This window comes from Pyrgilauda ruficollis, unplaced genomic scaffold, assembly GCF_017590135.1.
Source record: "Pyrgilauda ruficollis isolate IOZ18807 unplaced genomic scaffold, ASM1759013v1 scaffold108, whole genome shotgun sequence".
In the NCBI taxonomy this organism is placed as follows: Eukaryota; Metazoa; Chordata; class Aves; order Passeriformes; family Passeridae; genus Pyrgilauda; species Pyrgilauda ruficollis.
The window spans coordinates 1,724,517-1,742,989 of NW_024508988.1; the positions used below are offsets into that span (position 1 = coordinate 1,724,517).

The 18,473-nt window shown below is 36.8% G+C and overlaps 1 protein-coding gene across 2 annotated transcripts in view; it reads right to left on the reverse strand.

Moving 5' to 3' along the window:
- Positions 1-18,473, reverse strand: part of OXCT1 (3-oxoacid CoA-transferase 1) — an 85,762-nt gene that overhangs the window by 26,383 nt on the left and 40,906 nt on the right. For both annotated transcript variants that reach the window (XM_041472220.1, XM_041472212.1), the window contains exons 8-13: positions 11,776-11,883; positions 9,110-9,221; positions 8,550-8,644; positions 7,833-7,881; positions 4,633-4,705; positions 3,791-3,866 (exon numbers count right to left, since the gene is read on the reverse strand). In XM_041472220.1, coding sequence (XP_041328154.1) covers positions 3,791-3,866; positions 4,633-4,705; positions 7,833-7,881; positions 8,550-8,644; positions 9,110-9,221; positions 11,776-11,883 — 513 coding nt within the window. The remainder of the gene's footprint in view (positions 1-3,790; positions 3,867-4,632; positions 4,706-7,832; positions 7,882-8,549; positions 8,645-9,109; positions 9,222-11,775; positions 11,884-18,473) is intronic.

Here is an 18,473-nt window from a genome sequence, read left to right on the forward strand (position 1 = left end):
AGATCAGGGTGACAGATCTGCAATTCTCTGGATCCTCCTTCCAGTCCTACTGTAGACAGCCATCACACCTACAAATCTCCAGTCACCTGGTACCTCCCAGCTTAACCAGGACTGCTGGAAAATGATGGAAAGTATCAGTGAGAACATTCACCAGTTCCCTCAGTACCTTGGAGTGGCTCCCATCTGGTCCCACAGAACTGTGTGTGTCCAAGTAGTGTGGCAGGTTGGTGACCATTTCACCCAAATGTGGAGGCTTTATACTGCTCCCTGTCCTTTGTTTTGCAGCTCAGAGGGCTCAGTACCTGGTCTGACCATAAAAGACTAAGGCAAAGAAGGTATCAGCCTTCAGCCTTTTCCATGTCTTTCGTCACTATGTTTCCCCCTGCCCCCAGTGCAGGATGGACAACTTCCTTAGCCCTTCTTTAGTTATCAATAGAAGCACATTTACTGCCTTCTATGGCAGTAGCCAAATTGAGTTGGACTTTGGCTCTTGTAATACTCTCAAATAACCTTATTACATCCTTGCAGTCCTCCTGAGTATGCTACCTTCTCATTAATGATTTACTGCATAGTTATGTTTTTCCCATGTAAGAAGTTTCTGCCTGGTGAAATCTGATGTCATGGATATTTCATCCATTTTGTGCTTTCAGATTCATCAACTTCTAACTGCAGGGACTCTCCACTATTGTTTCACTACTTTTTCTGCTGCTACAGTGTGTCAGATGTATCAGTAGTCATATTAGGGTTGTTTAATGCTATGGGTTGTTCAGAAATGGATATTAAAAGGACATATTAAATGCGTATTAATATGCATATTAAAAAATACAGAGGTGTCACAGGGAACATGGCAGAAGTTCTGCTGTTTTGTTTTGACCTATTCCCAGCCTCTGATACATGTCACAAAAATAAACATAGTTTCTTGTGTTTTCTTAGTAAGGATGGGGAAAATAAAGCACAACTTTGTGCAAGCTGCAGCTGCAGTACTTTGTAGTAAACTTGGCCCTTGCAGAAGGGCAGCAGAAATTGTTTCATAAATGCCTCTTTTCTTAGGGTTTCAAGAAGACATTAGTTGAAAGGATCTGAAACTAAGCAAGTACATGCAGGGATATGTGCAGTCAATCCCACAGCTTTTAAAACCACATGTGAGACCACTAATGCTGCTGCTCTGTAAATGCCGGGAAGCTGCCCTGCTGGCAGCAATTTCTGATATTAACTGAGACACACAGGTTACAAGTGTCCTGCACTCATGAAATAAAATGTGGCTCCATCCAATAGCAACCAGCAGCCATGGGTTATGTCTTCTGGCCTATCTGACCTACTCCACGACCATGACCTCCGTGTTTCTCTTCAAACTCTCTTGGCCAGCTTCTCACAGATGCATTCTGTTCCCAGGGGATTCACAGAAACTTGCCTCCTTCTCCTTTCCCTCCTCAGAAACCCTCTTGTTAGTTGGAGAAATACCAAAGTGAGGAAGACAAAAAGCCATTAAGTAGTAGTGCTTAATGGAATAAAATTACCAATAAATGCCAGTATTTAGGCAGTGACTTCTGCCTAACCAAACAGCATTGTTTACTGCATGTGCTTAAAATATTCACACCCTCTTCTTCTTTTACTCATGGGATTTTTCTCTCCATTAAAAGTCAGTAGATAAGAGCAAAGAAAAGGCTGTAATTGCTGCAATGACACTTCCTCAGCTCTGTTCCTAATAATAAGTGCACATACACACACACATGCACACACTAGGCCACAAGTGTTATCAAGCTCTTATAGGACAGAAAGGACTGCTTCATAATGGTACTTGTTCAAAACATATAGAGCTATTAGCTGCCTCTGAAATAACGGCAAATATCATCAATACAAGAATCCAAAAGCTACAGTGTACAAGAAATATTTAACCAAAACTAAATGAAAAGTGAAAAATGTTAGAATAAAATACAGATCGAAGCCTCCTTGCACTATGAGTTTTCAGCAAAGTCAATCCTTGTATCATCTACACACAAATCTTGTGACTAAAAAAGAAACACATCTTGCCCATAATTAAATTTAACTGACAATAATATATCATCTTATTTACAGGAAAAGCAGGGAGATCTGTATATCTATGGGCTGGTTAATCCCATTTTTAAAATCTGTAACACATCAATAAAGTAGATTAAGAATCATCCATCCAACAGACCTCCATAAAAGTAACCAAAGAGAAATTATTGCTTCTTGGAAAGCCTCCTGGTTGGATTTATGAAGTGTCATTGGCATATTTACTCACAAGTAAACACAGCTCACTGCAGAGCAAATTTCCAAACAGCCAAAGATCAGTAAGAGTGGAAAATGACGGTAGCAAAAAATCATGAGGATCCATCTGATGTATGCTGTAGTATGTAAACAAGGTACATCTCAAAGGTAACAAAAAGTCAAACAGTATTGAAAGATGCATTTTATACTTTCCTGTTTTTATTCATAAATTTGGGATTGAACAGAACTGAGAGGCAACTTCATAGGTAAAATAAGCAATACCAGATATATAAAAAAATCTTTTTGATATACATGAATGCAAAACTAAAATCACTATGTTTTAGAGAACATAAAGCACTGAGGGAAGAACATGTAAATCTGCACCATTTTGAGAAGGATTACAATCAATCTTATCTTCAATGTTTCAAGAAATGCATGTGTAAATGAATCTTTTTATCAGTACAAAATGCTGTCTCCATCTTTCAATAGTTCAGCTCTTGAAAGGTGTATTTCAGCCAGCCATAACCCTTCTCACTCCCCACAACTACTCACACAGACACCTGGACTAGCCTTTCCCATAACCCTTTCTCCCACATCTGCTTGTATAGCTCCCATGTCAGATGCTGTCCCCTCGCAATAAAAGCACCTTATGCTCCACCACTGGTCCATGACTTCCATGCTCAAAAGTCTGCTGCAGAAGTCAGAGACTTCTGGGTTCAACTAATGCTTCTCCAAGACACAAGGACACTCATTTGGGTTTTTGTCCTCCACTAATCACCTTTCAGTTTCCCAAGGCCTTTAACATTGCTCAGGCAGATAGAAGTATGTCTCATTACTTTACACAAGGCTAATAAGAAAGTTTGCTTCTAGACATCTCTGATACAAATCATATCTGAAAGTACCATATTGAAAGCCATTGAAAATATCAAATTTGTCAACAGTATGAAAGTCACTAATGTTTAATGTTAAAACACAAAGTTCAAAGAATGGTTTAATGTTATCAGCTCTTTAAATAATGCTGGAATTAGCTTATATTTCTGTCATTGAAACCTGAAGTTCTGTTTGGCTAAACACCAAGTATTACTGCTTTTTCCTTAATGTATCTGAAAGAGCAGTGCTACAATCTTTTGTCAGAAATACAGAAAAATAATGCAGGTTCTTTTTATAATTTTATAATGAACTACATGCTGCTAGACACTTTCCCCCAACTTACTGCTCCAGGTACCACCACACAAGAGTCGTTACTGCCAAGAAAAAGCATCAATCCTCAGCCAAAAACAAGAGACATTTGAAAGGCATGGACATAAAGGCAGGAAAAAGGCTTGCATAAATAATGTTCTTCTTTTCACAATGCACAAGCATAATTTTAGAAGGCTGACTTCTGATAATGGATTGCTTGGTGCCAGCAGTAGGCAGGAAAAATACACATATCCTCTATTTTACTACTTTTAGCTTCACAACACCCATTCTGCTTCTGCCCTTTTTTCCTTTGCCTGGTCTTCAGCTACATTTATGTTATACTAGACACAGTACACTGCCAGTAGTTCAAAAACCTACTTACAGGAATCATCCAGTTGGCTAGGTCACCGTACTTAGACACCTGCATAGCTCCAAGCATTGTCAAATCAACATGGCCTCTGGTAACAGAAAGTGTGAAATTAGCATATCATGTTCAAGTAACAGCCCACAAATCTTAATAAGCTTTTGTTCATGCTCATTACATCAACTTTAAAATGGTGGCATATGACAAAGGCAGCAACTGTTTGTCACACGTGAAGTTGGGTTTTTTTTCCCCCCTAGATGTATCACTGATGCAAATGTCTCTCTTTATGCCTACTGAGCCTCAGAAATGTTCCTACTTTTGTCTGGTTTGGTTAATTGCATGTGCAGTCAATCATCTCTGAACTCGTACTTTTTAGTGCACTCCTTAACGTATTTACATGCACCCATTATCTTTTCAGAGCCATTAGGATTTAGTGTTTGTTTGCATCCAAACTCCTTTCCAAAAAACAAACAAAAAACAGGTGCAGACGTTGAATTTCCATTAAGGAGGTGGAATGAGGATCACAGTTGCAAGCTGAGCAAAGAAAATATAGAGTGCAAGTACAGATTAGATACTTGGAAATGACCAAAAAATAGTTGTTAAAATGTCATTATAAATGTGTTTATAGATGGCCAGGTGGTGGTAGGCACAAGCATCACCATGGTATCTATTAGTTCAGTGGTTTCTTATTTCCAATAGCTAGATTTAACCCTCTGTAAACCATCAATGATTAAGTCTATGATAATTTTACAGGTTGTTAAATGCTAACCACATTTGGAAGAAATACTAATGAGTTCTGCCACTGACGCAGTTTATTCTTTTCCTGTTTCAAAAAGATCAGAGTTTGTGTTGTTACATACCCTCTTATCATTGCAAATGATTCATCGCTAGAGAAATAGGAAGAACCTGGAAGAACAGTGACTGTCTCCTTACCTGTAAAAGAAATAAGCTACAGTATGCATTTTGTTTCTTTGACAAATGAAGTCACAGCTATTTACCGAGAAATAAGAGGTTTTTATCAAATTCCTTTGGATTCAGTACAACTACAGACCTGATTACACTTACGACATCATATGTAAACCTAATCAATCCTATTGAACTGTGAAGCAGTTTGTTAGAGTTTCTAATGATAGGATTGCCTGCTATTTGACCACCAGCAGTTCCAGGCAAGCATCACAAATACCAGAGTGTACAAAATATCTACGGACTTTAGCTTTCTGCTCCATTCAGAGAAAAAGTGAGAAGTAACTGTCTTTTGAAACAGAGGAAGATAAAGCCTTCAGGACACAGCAAGGCTGCAAAGAAAAGCAAGCAGATCAGACTGAACAGTTTATAGTGCTCATATGAAAAATACAAAAAAAATAAATGACAGGTCTAGTCTATTCTTGCTTTTTTAAAGGGCACAACAAAATGTGCTTTTGTGCTCTGTACTGTGCTCTGAACAATGCTTGAGCCAAGCAACGGAGCACACCTGGAAGTGTCTTATTTTGACTGTGTTCAGGGCCCTTTTTTTCCTCTTCTGCCTGCTCTTTGAATCAGTCTAAACAACAAACATTTACACAGGGTGTCTCTGATAAGGCAGAAGAAACACAGATGAAGATGAAATTATAAAAAAAGCATGGTAAACTTGAGAGAAAAAAACCAAACTGAAATATTTTAGCAACATGTGACATACTGTAACAACAAAGGGGAAGGGGAATGATGCATCATTAAACAGTTTCCAGAAAACAGAGGAAAAAAGACAATGAGATTAACTAAGAGAATGGGAAAAGGGAAAGAAACAGTGCATAAAACTTAAATTAGAGATCTAAGATATGTGCTTTAACTATTGAACTCATCTGAGGTATATTTTATGCCATTTGTATGGAAATTAAATAGAATAGTATAAAATGAAGGTCATACAAGTGGTCTTGCACACTTCTCAAGAATTCATCATGTTAACACCCAGACATGCTGAGACAGCCTGAATTATCTTTCCCTACATGGCACCCACCCAAGGCAGTGAGACAGACAACAGGGTTTGCAGGCAGCAACATGGAGAGAGAAGCCTGGGACAAAGTGACAAGGTAATGATGAGAAAAAAGACACACAGGCTTAGGACCACAGAATAATGTAGAAAGAGCACCACATTACCCACTTCTTAAAATGCTCTCAGGATGTCAGTACTTTAAAATATTTCTGCTGCAATACAGTAGTCTACCTTTTAGTTGCAGTCAAGATATCCTTCATGTGAGACATTAAAAAAAATGGGACAAACAGATAAACCCATACATATTTCAGAGCAATACAATTACATTTGCAGAGAGAAACTGGGCAAAAGCCTAAAACAGGTATGTGTTTTAAAAACTTGAAACTGGACTTTGGGGCTGATACTGGATCATTCCAGTTAATGAATGAGAATAAGATTTATTTCTATTTCTTTGCCATTCAGCTTCTGTTTTCTTCACACGGTTTTACAAATTTGATTGGAAAGCAGTGAGAATGGTCCTAATCCAACCATGTGAATGTTTCAGCAATTATAGAAATAATTATATTGGTGGTAGGTCTGATGTTTGTCTATCCAATGTCTCATTTACTGCAGCTTCAGAGGGACATGTGAAGCTGCTTAACATTGAATTAACAGTAGTACAATAATTTTCTTGTTGCATTCTGCTATGTTAACTTCATGTCTCACAGATTAACTCTTTAAAAGTATTTATCAACTATAAATAACAATTCAAGACCATCTCAATTTCCATGTTAAAGCACAATTTTTTCAGAGAATTTATTAAGTTCCTAGATTTTTTTTCACTGGCACACTGTTAATATGTTCATTTTTCATATGCACCCATATTAAAACTTAAGTTCTAATGTGCACACATACAATTTCACTCATTGTATTTTTTTTCTTCTAAATATTTTTTTTCTTCTAGTGAATCCTCTGACATATTCCTTCATGCAGTTTTTGAAACAATTACATATATACTGGTGAAATGCTGGACTCCATTTCTTAAATATTTTTTTATTTCAAACCAGGAAATGGCCTCAAATAACTGAACATTTAAAATATAGTAACAGAGCCAACTGCGTAACGCTATGATAAGTATCATTTAGCTGAGCCAAGAAGCAAATGTTTCAAGTCAGTGAACAATTCCTGGACTGATATTAAATTAAAAGTATTTTATGTCAGTGCTTTATCTCCTTTAACTTTTCAGAGTTTAATTCTACTTGCTAACTGCCATCTGTATAAATACATATGTAGACACCCATACATGTATTTGTATGTATGCATGTGTATATTTGAATAAAAACATGAAATGTGTATATTTTCCGTATGAAAAAAGTCTAAAATGTCAGGTATATAACCGATACCATTAACATATACATTAATATCAACAACAAAGTCACAAGGCCTACTTCTGTTTGTCACAATGCAATACTTAAGTGTATTTTTACATGGAGACAGAAAATGTACACAGGCACAACTTTTTCATGAAAAAATAAAAACCAGATGGATGCACTAAATCATAAGAAACTTACATTTTTACATTGAATAGCATCTTCTAAGGTGAAATGCCCTAAAACAGCTGGGCAACAACAGCATGTGAGGACTGCCATTCCCTGCTAACAGTGGCAAAAGCAGTCACCCACAGCAGTGCCCTCGGTGTGCCAGGTCCCAGCTCTTCCCCCCTGCCTTGGCTACCACTCCCTCTCTGAATGCAAATGAGTTATATTCCTGGCTGGGAATAAACCAAGCCATTATACACAGGAAGTTTTAAAACATGTCCCAAGCATAAATAATTGAAAACCATTTTCTAGAAGACTCAAAGAAAAGGAGCAAGAAAACAAACCCATATTCCCTTACATGCTGCTCAAAACAATCTCACTTCTGGAGAGGATGATTTAACCATTTACTGAGGGGCCTGGAAGAGAATCTCTCCCCAAAGAAGACTTAAGAAGACAAACGCATTAATATTTATTATGACATAAAACAGGTCTCTAGGTTCAAATACTGTATCAAAAGAAAAATTTTAAATTAACATGGGTATTAATTTTCCATTAATTAAATTTAAGTATTTACCTGCATTAATCAGATCTGGATCTACTTCATTTTCAAGTGGATAAGGACCCTGACAACAATACAGATGTATGTCAAGCTTTATAATAAAATACCTTTAAAATACAATTAATAATTACCATATTATTGCTAATGCTTATTACCAAAACTAGATCACAGCAGACATGCATTTTTTTATCTTTTTTAATCAGAATTCAATTTTTTATCAGAAAAAAATCCTGACATTACAGGCCACAGTTTATATCAAGTAACATATCAGGTCTGTTGGACATATTGTCCAAGGATGTTAGAATTACTAAACAATCATGAAGCGAGAGGTTTGTTTGATTTGGGTTTCTTTTGGCTCTTAATCAAAGTGACAGACATTTTTCAGAAAAAGGTCATAACTGAAACTTCATAAAGCCATATGACAGCAAAAATTATATTCACTTTAAGCTTTATTTAAAATTATGTTTGCTAAGGTTTACAATACTTAGTCTTGCAAATTCCTGATGGTTTTGTGTCCAGAAACTTAAGCACATCCTCAGCAAAGCAGCACCATAATCAAAAAATGGGCATTTCCTAGAAAAATTCTCTGCAGCAGAGTGATAATTTTATGATGACATAATATAGCATATATATTTTTAGTAATATAATAATCAAGTTGGAGGTGGGCGGGAAATAAAACCCAGCCAAAGCAAAATAAAAACACTATAATAACTGACCAAGATGTATTCTTACCAAACCCAGGACTCCATTTTCACTCTGTAAGTGAACAGTTATGTCTGGACTGATGAAGTTACTGGCCAACAGTGGGATTCCAATACCCAGATTAGCTGAAAAAATGTGGTTAAGGCAGAAACACTTATTGCAAACCAGTAAATTTTAAAAAATTACTACTGTACTATGAGTAGATTAGAACTGTTCCCTTCACAAGCACTTCTGGTTTTACTTAAATACCTCATATTTGTGATGAATTATTTTGCTACTTGGACTGTCTAATTGCATTCTGTCAAATCCTATATATGATAAAAATATCAACAGTGCAAATAAAGCTTCTTTTCCAACTTTTGCAAGAAATTATTGCAACACATTCAACTGCTAACAAAGCCACCAGACATAAAAACTCTGTTTTTTATGTCTTAGCATCCCTCCTATTTCAATTCTGTATTAATAAAATGACAGTATCACAGGGTCTGGTAAAGACAATGAGCACATTAATCAACCTGTTTTAAACAAACCAGATGGGTTTCTTTTTCTACTCAGCAACCACTTTAACCTATAGCACAGCTGAAGGATACCATACATGCCATCCTCAAACTCTAATGCAGCCCGTTTGATGATCCTCTCTCTCACATTGTCTCCTTTTTTTTGTTTGGCTGTTGAGTCTTCAGGCTTTCGGATTGATAAGCGCTGCAAAATAAGAAGTAATCAAAAGTAAAGATCAGAATCCACATTCTTGCTTCTCAAGACACAAAAGTTTAATTTGTGATTGCACTGAGATACTTGGTTTAAGAATAAAGTTATTTATTCATCTTCTATGAAAAAAAACTAGCTTCTTTTTATGCATTCAAGCTTAGCTAAGCCAATGGAGTCATCAAATATTGCCAATGACAGCCTTAGAGCAAAATATTATTTCCTTCTCTGTATTGCCAAGCCTGATACATAGAGAAGTGGTGAAGAAGGCACCAAGCACTAGTGCAAATACTAGCAAGTCTGAGATTCATCACCCCAGAGATACCTAAATAGATTCATAAAATGTCAGCCGAAAATACAAATACTGCTCTCTTTCTGCATTCATTCAATTCAATGAGCTATTCTAGATTTATAAGAATGAAACAGACAAATGCCATTTGTCTAAAGATACTGGGGAGCTAAGAATCAAAATTTTCAAACTCTCTATAATCTTGCATACCCCATTAATTTGATTCCTGGTATTTTCTCATCTTAAGTTTATGTTTTGTAAATCACATGTAGGTGAAAATGCCATGACATTCAAGAAGTTCGTAACATCTTTCTTTTAAATTATTGTCTACATAGATTATGTTCTTTGCACATCTCTCCTATGCATATAAAATTTCTCTGGGAAACATCATGTCCTGCACCCCCATATGTCTTCATATCTTCTCCTACTTCAGGCTACAATTTACACATAAAAAAAAAAATTATTCTGTTACTTTTCATCACCACAAAAGAATTTTTGCAGAGTCACTTTCTCCTTAGGCAAACTGTCAATATCAATCCTCTTGAATTTCCCATCACCTTCCGTTTTATGTCTTGGCTATTTTCCCTAGAATTGCTTCACTTGTGGATTGATAAAGTAGGAACAATTACAGAGGATTTCTCTACAGCAAAGAGAAGGCTGGATAGAAATTATAGCTGGTGCTAGAGAGACCACTTCTAAGCCATATTAGGCAGGAACTGCTATTTAAAGCCAGTAAAAATTATGACAGACTAGCTTCTCTTTATTTCTTATATTCTTCATCTTCTCTCACCACTTATCATACCCACTGCTTTTCTGTGTACAGCCAGGTGATTTATAAAATTTAACAGAAGAGTAAATAAATCTGCCATTTCCTTCCCATACCTATACCTAGTGAGAGTTGCCACTGCCAGAATTACAAAACTGCATAATCAAAATTAATCTCTGTTACAATTTTGCTTGGCAGTTTATAGTAGCTTTCTCCCTCACCCCTTCCCCCTTTTTTCTGGACCACATAGGAAAGGGGGCAGATGACTAGGTAGATACTCACTAGGTATTCAGTAAGTATTTATTCACTTATGCAGCCAAGATGCAGCAGAAGCAATAGTGTAATAAATGAAAAACTATTTCTGTCATAAAAGGTAAAAAGCTCTTCTAGGAGATAATGCAGCCATTCAGAAGAAGAAAACAGGCCATTAATTGCAATCTGACCCAACACAACCAGAGGGGGAAAAAAAAGGTTTGCAGTTGTTGAGTAATTGACATCTGTTTGCAGTCAATTACTCAACAACACGCAATATGCTTTTGCAGAATGAACAGACAGAATTTAAAAAAGTGCTTCTTAAGCTTAGCATTCACAAAAGAGAATGCTCAGAGAAAAGGCCTTGTACAACTTCCTAGGACTTTGTGATTTGATTTTAATAACAGAAGTTTAATTATTACAATTCCTTTCTGCACCTTTTTTTCTCACAGATTTCTTCTCCTTGTGTCATATCTCTTCCCTTCTACCAGCTTATCTCATGAACAATTCCCACCTCCAGACTATGGAGACACGGAAGAAATACAGAATTTTCAACTGCATATTAAAAGCATTGTCACATCACCAAAATGAATATAGGGACATAGTCTGAGTGTGGCAAAGTCCCAGAAACAACAAAGAAGAATTTTCATCAAATCAAAATTTTCTTGGGTGTTTTCAGTGGTGGAGTATTATTGCAGCAATTTTAATAGCTATTGACATCTTTTATTCAGACCAGAAAGGCCACCAGTTAGAAAAGTTCCTGATTAAAGAAAAGGGAACAAAGGTTTGCAGGACCTTTGCAACATAACATATTTAATGCACGGCACAAAGGGATTGAGACTGGCCCTATGTGCTCACAACAAAGGCTGTCCAGAAAAAGTCAGATCATTGTCTAGGTGTTCCCCTTGTATCTACAGCATGTGAACTGAGAGAGGGAAGAAGAATTTACTAGCATTTTCTACTAAATTTTCAACTGCAGTAAAGTTCCAGGGCTACAGGCAGTTGCCCTAAATTATTCAGGAGCTGAACCATAGAGTCTGAGGTGTAAGAAAGAAGGCTCAATTCTCAATCCTCCAGCTAACTACCTAAGTACCCATCCAAGCTCCAGTTTTTAACAAAACTTGATGGGTCTTTCTCACACTATTTTTTCAGTGCAAAGACTTGGTAGCTAGACTAAACACCATGCAAATTTTAAATACACCCCAAGCTGAAATATGTTATGACTGAGAAGCTTAGCTACTTACCTCAATTCTTTTCTCAAACTTCTCTCCTTGTAACAGACGATCAACATAGATTTTGGGAACATGAATGTCTTCTGGGGCAAATGCTCCTATATCAACAATTTCTTCTACCTGCAGAGTGAAAAGAAAAAGGAAAAATATTTAGAAAAAAATATTCAATTAAAGGTTTTAATACCAATGAAGTTTTGAAATGAAACATTAAATATACAGCAGATCACATCAAGAAAACTAACGAATGGGACAAAATAGATATAGTCTTTAAAACAGGTTAACTTAGATGCTTATCTGTTCTCTTCCTTCAAAGTATGTCTTCATTAAAAATGGAAGGTAATTTATGTTTTTACAGGCCCATTTATATGGCTAACTTGAAGAAATATACTGTGTACAGTTACATCAGAGTTATTTGTAACTACAAAAAATTTCTGCCAAAACAGAGGAAAACAATATGCTAGTAACAAAATATAAAAATATAAGGCAGAAGTATTAATTTACAGGATACAAACACAAAAGCTGAAACAGAAGTTTTCCATAGTGTACTCAAAACTAAACTAGAAAACATTTGAACTGTAATAATGGGTTGCAAGAAAGAAGACAAAAGATGAAGATCTAGAAGTCTTTACAGTTAGTGAAAGAGAGATTCAGCACAAAATTACACTCATCCACCCACACTGGATTTGAAATGTCACCTATCAGGAGCACCCCAGACAACAGGGGTTTCCTTCCTTCTAGGCCTGAGTTGGGGGTGATCTAGTTAGAGACTCTGCTATGGACAGATACCTGCAGCAAGGACCTCAGCCATGGCTGGTGCTTTCCCTAACAAGTCTGAGGTACACAGAGCACATCTCACTCTGCCACAAAACAGACCCTAATATTAGTGTCCTTTGCAGTTGCATCCAACCATAGGGAACACATGCAATGTTAGAGCAACAGTCAAAGATAACATACAACAATCTACTACACAGGACATAACAAGGTACTCAAAGATCAAAATACAATTTCCAAACTGCTGTATCACCAGGGATTCATTAAACTCTTAGGAATGCCCACAGCTAAGTAACCCCAAAACAAGAGCTGGGGTATGGTAAAGGTAAATCTCTGAACAGCTGCCACCAGTGAAGCAACATTAAAGAGTTTAAAACTCAGTTTGACAACCTACTGGACAATATGATCAATACTAAAATCTATACATCTGTACATCTGATAGACAATTACCTTCCTACTATGCCTTGAAATGTGACAATAAACAAACAAAGAAACCAACCAATCCACCCTAAAAGCAGGAGAGGGAAAAGAAAAATTAAAAACTAAAGATCACAGAATCAGGTTCAGATGATCCCCAAAAAAAGCCCTGGGTTAAAGAGACAGAAAGGATGTGCTGTGAAATCTGCAAGGCAAACATCCTAAGCAAAAGGCAGTAACAGCTACAGCAACACCAGCCTCAGTGCTCAAGGAGAAAAGAGCCCCACATCCAGAAAACCCTTACCCACAAGATAAGAAGAGCCAATCAAATCAGTATCTTGAAAATTCTCATTTGGGTATTAATGAAAAAATGCTACAGTTTCATCCATCTCACTTGAAGTTTCTAATTTTATACATCCATTTTAAGATTAATATGGAGACCAAGTCAAACACAGGGTAAAATTAAAAAGTCCTGAAGCACACAGCTGAGGCACACTGCACTTTTGGTGTAGTGACTACTGTCAGAACATCCTCAAAAGGGAGGAGAAGCAGGAGACAAGACTTTCCAATGAAGCAATAGGCAAGCAGATGATCTGCTACCAGCAGAATTCCCAAATTCACTCTTTCTAATTAAATTTGTCTTCACTTATCAGATGGAAAACTAGGCCTGGGGAATACTAATTGCTCCTGATTTGAACTTTCTCACAGAATAACTACATTTATTTGCTGCAGCAGCTGAGATTAAAAACCCAAAATCTTGGCACAATTCAACAAACTCAGAATTATGCTGTCAGAAAACCTGACACACTGACTTTTTCCCCCCATAGAATACACCGAACAAATTATTCATCCAACAATAAATTGTTGGATTTTGTTATCAGTCACGCCATTCTGCTAATTGGTTTTTATTTTGTCTCTTGGGACACAGCAGTCAGTCTGATAGCTTTTCCTCTATTATTTCCAAACATTATCCTAAATGAACACAGCACTGCAAACTGTATTTTGTCCTAGGCATGTCAGATAAGCCTAAGGATCCCTGATGGCTGGAACACCTTTCCAGGTTCTACCATTTTGTGGAATCAGCATCAAATGTAACTAAAATTAAATATGTCCAAATACCTGCACAGCAGTAAAGAGGAATTTTGAAAAAGGATGAAGAATTTGCATGTGATGTATGAAAAATTAACTGTCTTCCAGTTCTGCAAGTGAAATAATCAGCACGTTTACACAGAAAAGGGAGAATTCAAGCAGAGGAAGTACAAGCTCTGTCTGAGTGCTCCAGCTCTCTCTCCCAGGGAACTGGAGGATGAGGCACCATACATGGGCTGCCTGCCACCAGCACTGCCAGAGATGAAGCTGAGCCAGCTGAAGCAACACCAGGAAATCTGACGGCTATGGGATCAGCATCCTAGTGCCTCTGGCCACTGCAAGGCATTGCCCAAGTATCTTCCTAGACAAGAATGATACTGCAAATTCAATAGTACCATCACTGGGCGTATTCACTTCCCTTTCATGTTTCGTATTTCCTTATGAGTCGGCTCTGTAACACCTCTGTAGATGAAGCCTCAAGGAGAAAGGCAGGAGCACATCCATATTAATTATTCAAAGGATGTGCGTGAGTTTTTCTCCTGCTCTGCTCTCATCTTACCTACGCTTCTGTTCTTTCTTTTCTCTACTCACCCTGCCTCAGGCTTTATTTTGTAACGTACAGATGAACCTTTGTAAACATCAAAAATCATTATGTGTCACCCCACCTGAGAGACACCAAGCCTGGCAAAGCATAGAGAGGGAACTAATCAGGGCAGACCACCTCCTGTACTCCTTGTAATTAGAAAATCAAAATTCTCTGTTATCTTTTAGATGGCCTTGATTGCATGCATTCATCTGAAATCTTCATTTCATCAATGTGTGAAAAGACAGAAAATGTTTACATCTTTGTAAAAAGTAACTAGGAGAGACCACAAGGTCTGACTTCCCTTTTCTGGTAAGGCTCTGACTCAAAAATCCTTTCATTGTTTTCAAGAGTTTCACAGTATTGGAAGTTCCTTCCTGGGGATAGTGTTCTTGCAAATCTACTCTGACTGCTGACAATGGAAGGAGGATGAATGAATGCAGTCCTTCCTAAACACTGGTTTATCTGTAAGTACACCCAGAACATAAAAGCTGTTCTCCACTATGATTCACAAGAGCCTTCTGCCATTCCTTTTTGTATCAGGACTCACAGAGGCAGTAATCCTTTGCTTCACAATATCACTTCCTTCTGTAATTTACATCTACTTTTCCTTCGTAAAGCAATTTGAATTCCTTTTCCTTACAGAAATTCAGCTATTATTCTAGTTTTATTCCAGAATCTCTGAAGGCTTACAGAGAGAAAAAGGGAACCTTGATAGATATGGAAGTAAGAAAAGTAAGTAAAGTAAGAAAAATAAAAAAGAAGAAAAATAAAAAACTATGGTTCCTTACCAAAAATTGGTAAGGAAATAACAACGACAAACTATTCATGCCAAAACACTCAAAAATAAAAAAGACTTTGTTTCTTTTATGTTCCTTTTATGTTCCTTTTAGTTCCTTAAGTATGTTCCTTTTATCTATTTTTGCAGCCTAATTATGTACTTTATGATATGTTAAATGTTTTCAGCTGGTTTGGTGCTAAATCTCAGTTTTCCTAAAACTAAGCTATAACCAAAAATTGCAATTAATTCCTTGTTACAGAAAAAGAAAAAAAAAATCAAAAACATGTGCATATGAAAGAAAAGGAGAGATGGGGGAGAATCAGAGCCTAACAAACCTATGCATTTTTAAATGGCTTATTTTTATACTAACTTTATTAAATCTCTCTATCACTACCTTAATTATCTTAGTTCAGTTCTTCAAACTGAAATAATGATCATTCCTAGCAGAACACTAGTAAAATAAAACATTACAGTTGGTTAAATGTCCAAAATAACAAGAGGAATGAAATAAAATTTAGCCACTTAGATGCTCAAGACAAACTCATCAGTAGATATCTTCAGTTCACTACTGGAGGAGTCACTGCAAAATTCATTGTAACATTTATAAAATCTTAAAATTAAAAAAATTTAAAATACATAATAAGGGCTCTAAGAATAAATTTAATAAATTTTATGTGTCTGCATTCAAGATCACAGAAACTGTGATCAACCATTCATGATGGTTAATGACAAACAAGAGGTGGAAAAAGTTAATATTAATTGTTTGGACTGAATTTCACGAAGAGCTTTGATATTTTAAAATGGTTAAATATACTCTGAAAACAGTTCCCTAGAAATTAAGAACATAATATACAAACTTTCTTAACTACAGAATAAAGCAAAGCAGGTTACTGCGTTCTGCAAGCAGGGAGATGAAACGGGATCTTCTGAGTTGAATTCTTTCCTTTTGTAAGATCAGACAGACCATGAAATTTCTATTCCTGTCAAAATTCTACAGTAATGGAATGACAGCCAGTCAATACACATTCTGAAATATAGACTTTTATAACTTTAAAATCAAGCAACTACCAAATAGCCTTATAAAGGCACATCTTGATCAACAATTACCACATTATGGTCATATCAGACTTCAAATAGAAGTTTTCATCAGCTTTACTGTTCCCTGAGGGGCAGGGAACAGTAAAGTTCATAATGTAAAGTTCATATTTGTTAGAGAACCTTTCACACAATGAGCCTGGTCTGGGTCACACTGAAGGTCCACACTGAAGGTCCACTTAGCCAAACAGCCCTTCTTCCCAGCAGTAGGATCTTACAAGGCAGTGTGGTACTTCTGGTTATATTCTCCCAGCTGCCAGCAACGTGTCAGTTGCAGGATGTCCTCAGTCAGAGGCTGGACATACATCACTTTCTTCATAGCTTCTGATGAGCCAGGAACTAATTGTTTTCTTAGAACCCAAGAGACTCTATTGATGCATTTCTTAAATTTAACTATTATGAAAAACATTTCTTATTACCTCTCATAATTTCACTGTGTGCTCCCTTCTCTGTGCCATACAGAAACAGAACATAAACAGCAGTTGTTTATTTATCTGTTTCATGCTGTTGAAGATCTTATGTACCTTTATGTGTTTTCCTTCTTTCTAGTAGACTGTTATCCTCTGCAAACACCATAGAGAAAAACAGTGAGAACTGTTGCCAGTATGTTGTATCTGGTGATTAGGAAAGCAAAACTGACATAAATCTCCTACATTTCTCTCCAGGTTTTTCATCATGTAGCTACAGATCCTCCTAAATCAGGAGCCCCTCCTAGAATATACTAAATTCACATTTGTTTTCTCTGCTCTAAATCTCCTCAATTACCACCTCCACTTGTAGTTGCCTCAGGCTTAATCTCCTCTCACACTTCTCTGCACCTGCTCCCTGTTTCCTCCAATGGCCCCTTCCCATTCCACGCATTTGACATCTTCCTCCATGCTGTACTGCTGGCAGCAGAGAAGAAAACAGACAGAAGTGCATTACCAGCTCTAGGTACTCACACACAGCAGCTCCAGGATATATACCACAAAGAAAAGAGGAAGCATACTTGATTATCTGCAAAGGTTATGTATATGTAAAGCTGTGTGCATGCATGGAAGAATATGAAAAATTTAACCACCAGTCTCTGAAGAGGTCCTCCAATTCACATAGAACGACACTTCAGAAATTTTTGAGCTAGTCACATATTAGCACAGTGGGGATACACAATAGTCTAAACTTTCAAGAACATGTTCAAAGTCTGAAGATACTGACGTTTCTCAAAGTTCTTCCATTAAGTTGATAGGCTTGCTTGTTTGATGAATTGCACTAATGTCTATATAATTCTGTAACCACTAAAAAGTGAAAATGAAGGTAGCTGTTTTCTTACCTCCTTAAATTCACACATTTGGATTTTACTCTATTATTTTATGGTAAAATTACCTGAATTGAAAGCATGAGAGATTACTTTAAGAGCCAGCAGTCCAGCAGCCCCAGCATTACCAATCAAACCAGGCTCCTACAGCAGGCACACCTAGGGAGCGATTCTTTCCAAAAATCTGTGGTTGCTCTGCTATAAGTCATCAGTGAACTCCTGCTGGCTGTGATCACATTTTGTGACTTCTGCTTTCTTGATGAAATGAGGTGATAAAGCACCCAATTTGTATTCAATACCTAGGTTCTTAACACAAAATAAAACATAACCATGTTATGTTTTATTTTATTAACTGTGTGGAATATATACAAAATCATCTCACATCTGGAGATATGTCATGGATTGACTCTGGCACAGTGCCAGTGCCCCCATTAGAAATTTTGTAAAATTGTTTTTTAGATTACATTATGTAATTATTTTCAATCATGGAATTAAATAATGGGAGAAGAACCAAAAGAGAACAAACAAAACTCCCACAATCTGTGAATATGGTCTTCATTTGCTAAGAGCCAGTTAATAGTATAAGAACCTGTTTAATCCATACTCAGCTGAACAAGGGGACTGACTGCATCCCACATACTTCCACTCCAGAACAGAACAGCTGCTAATGACATTAACTG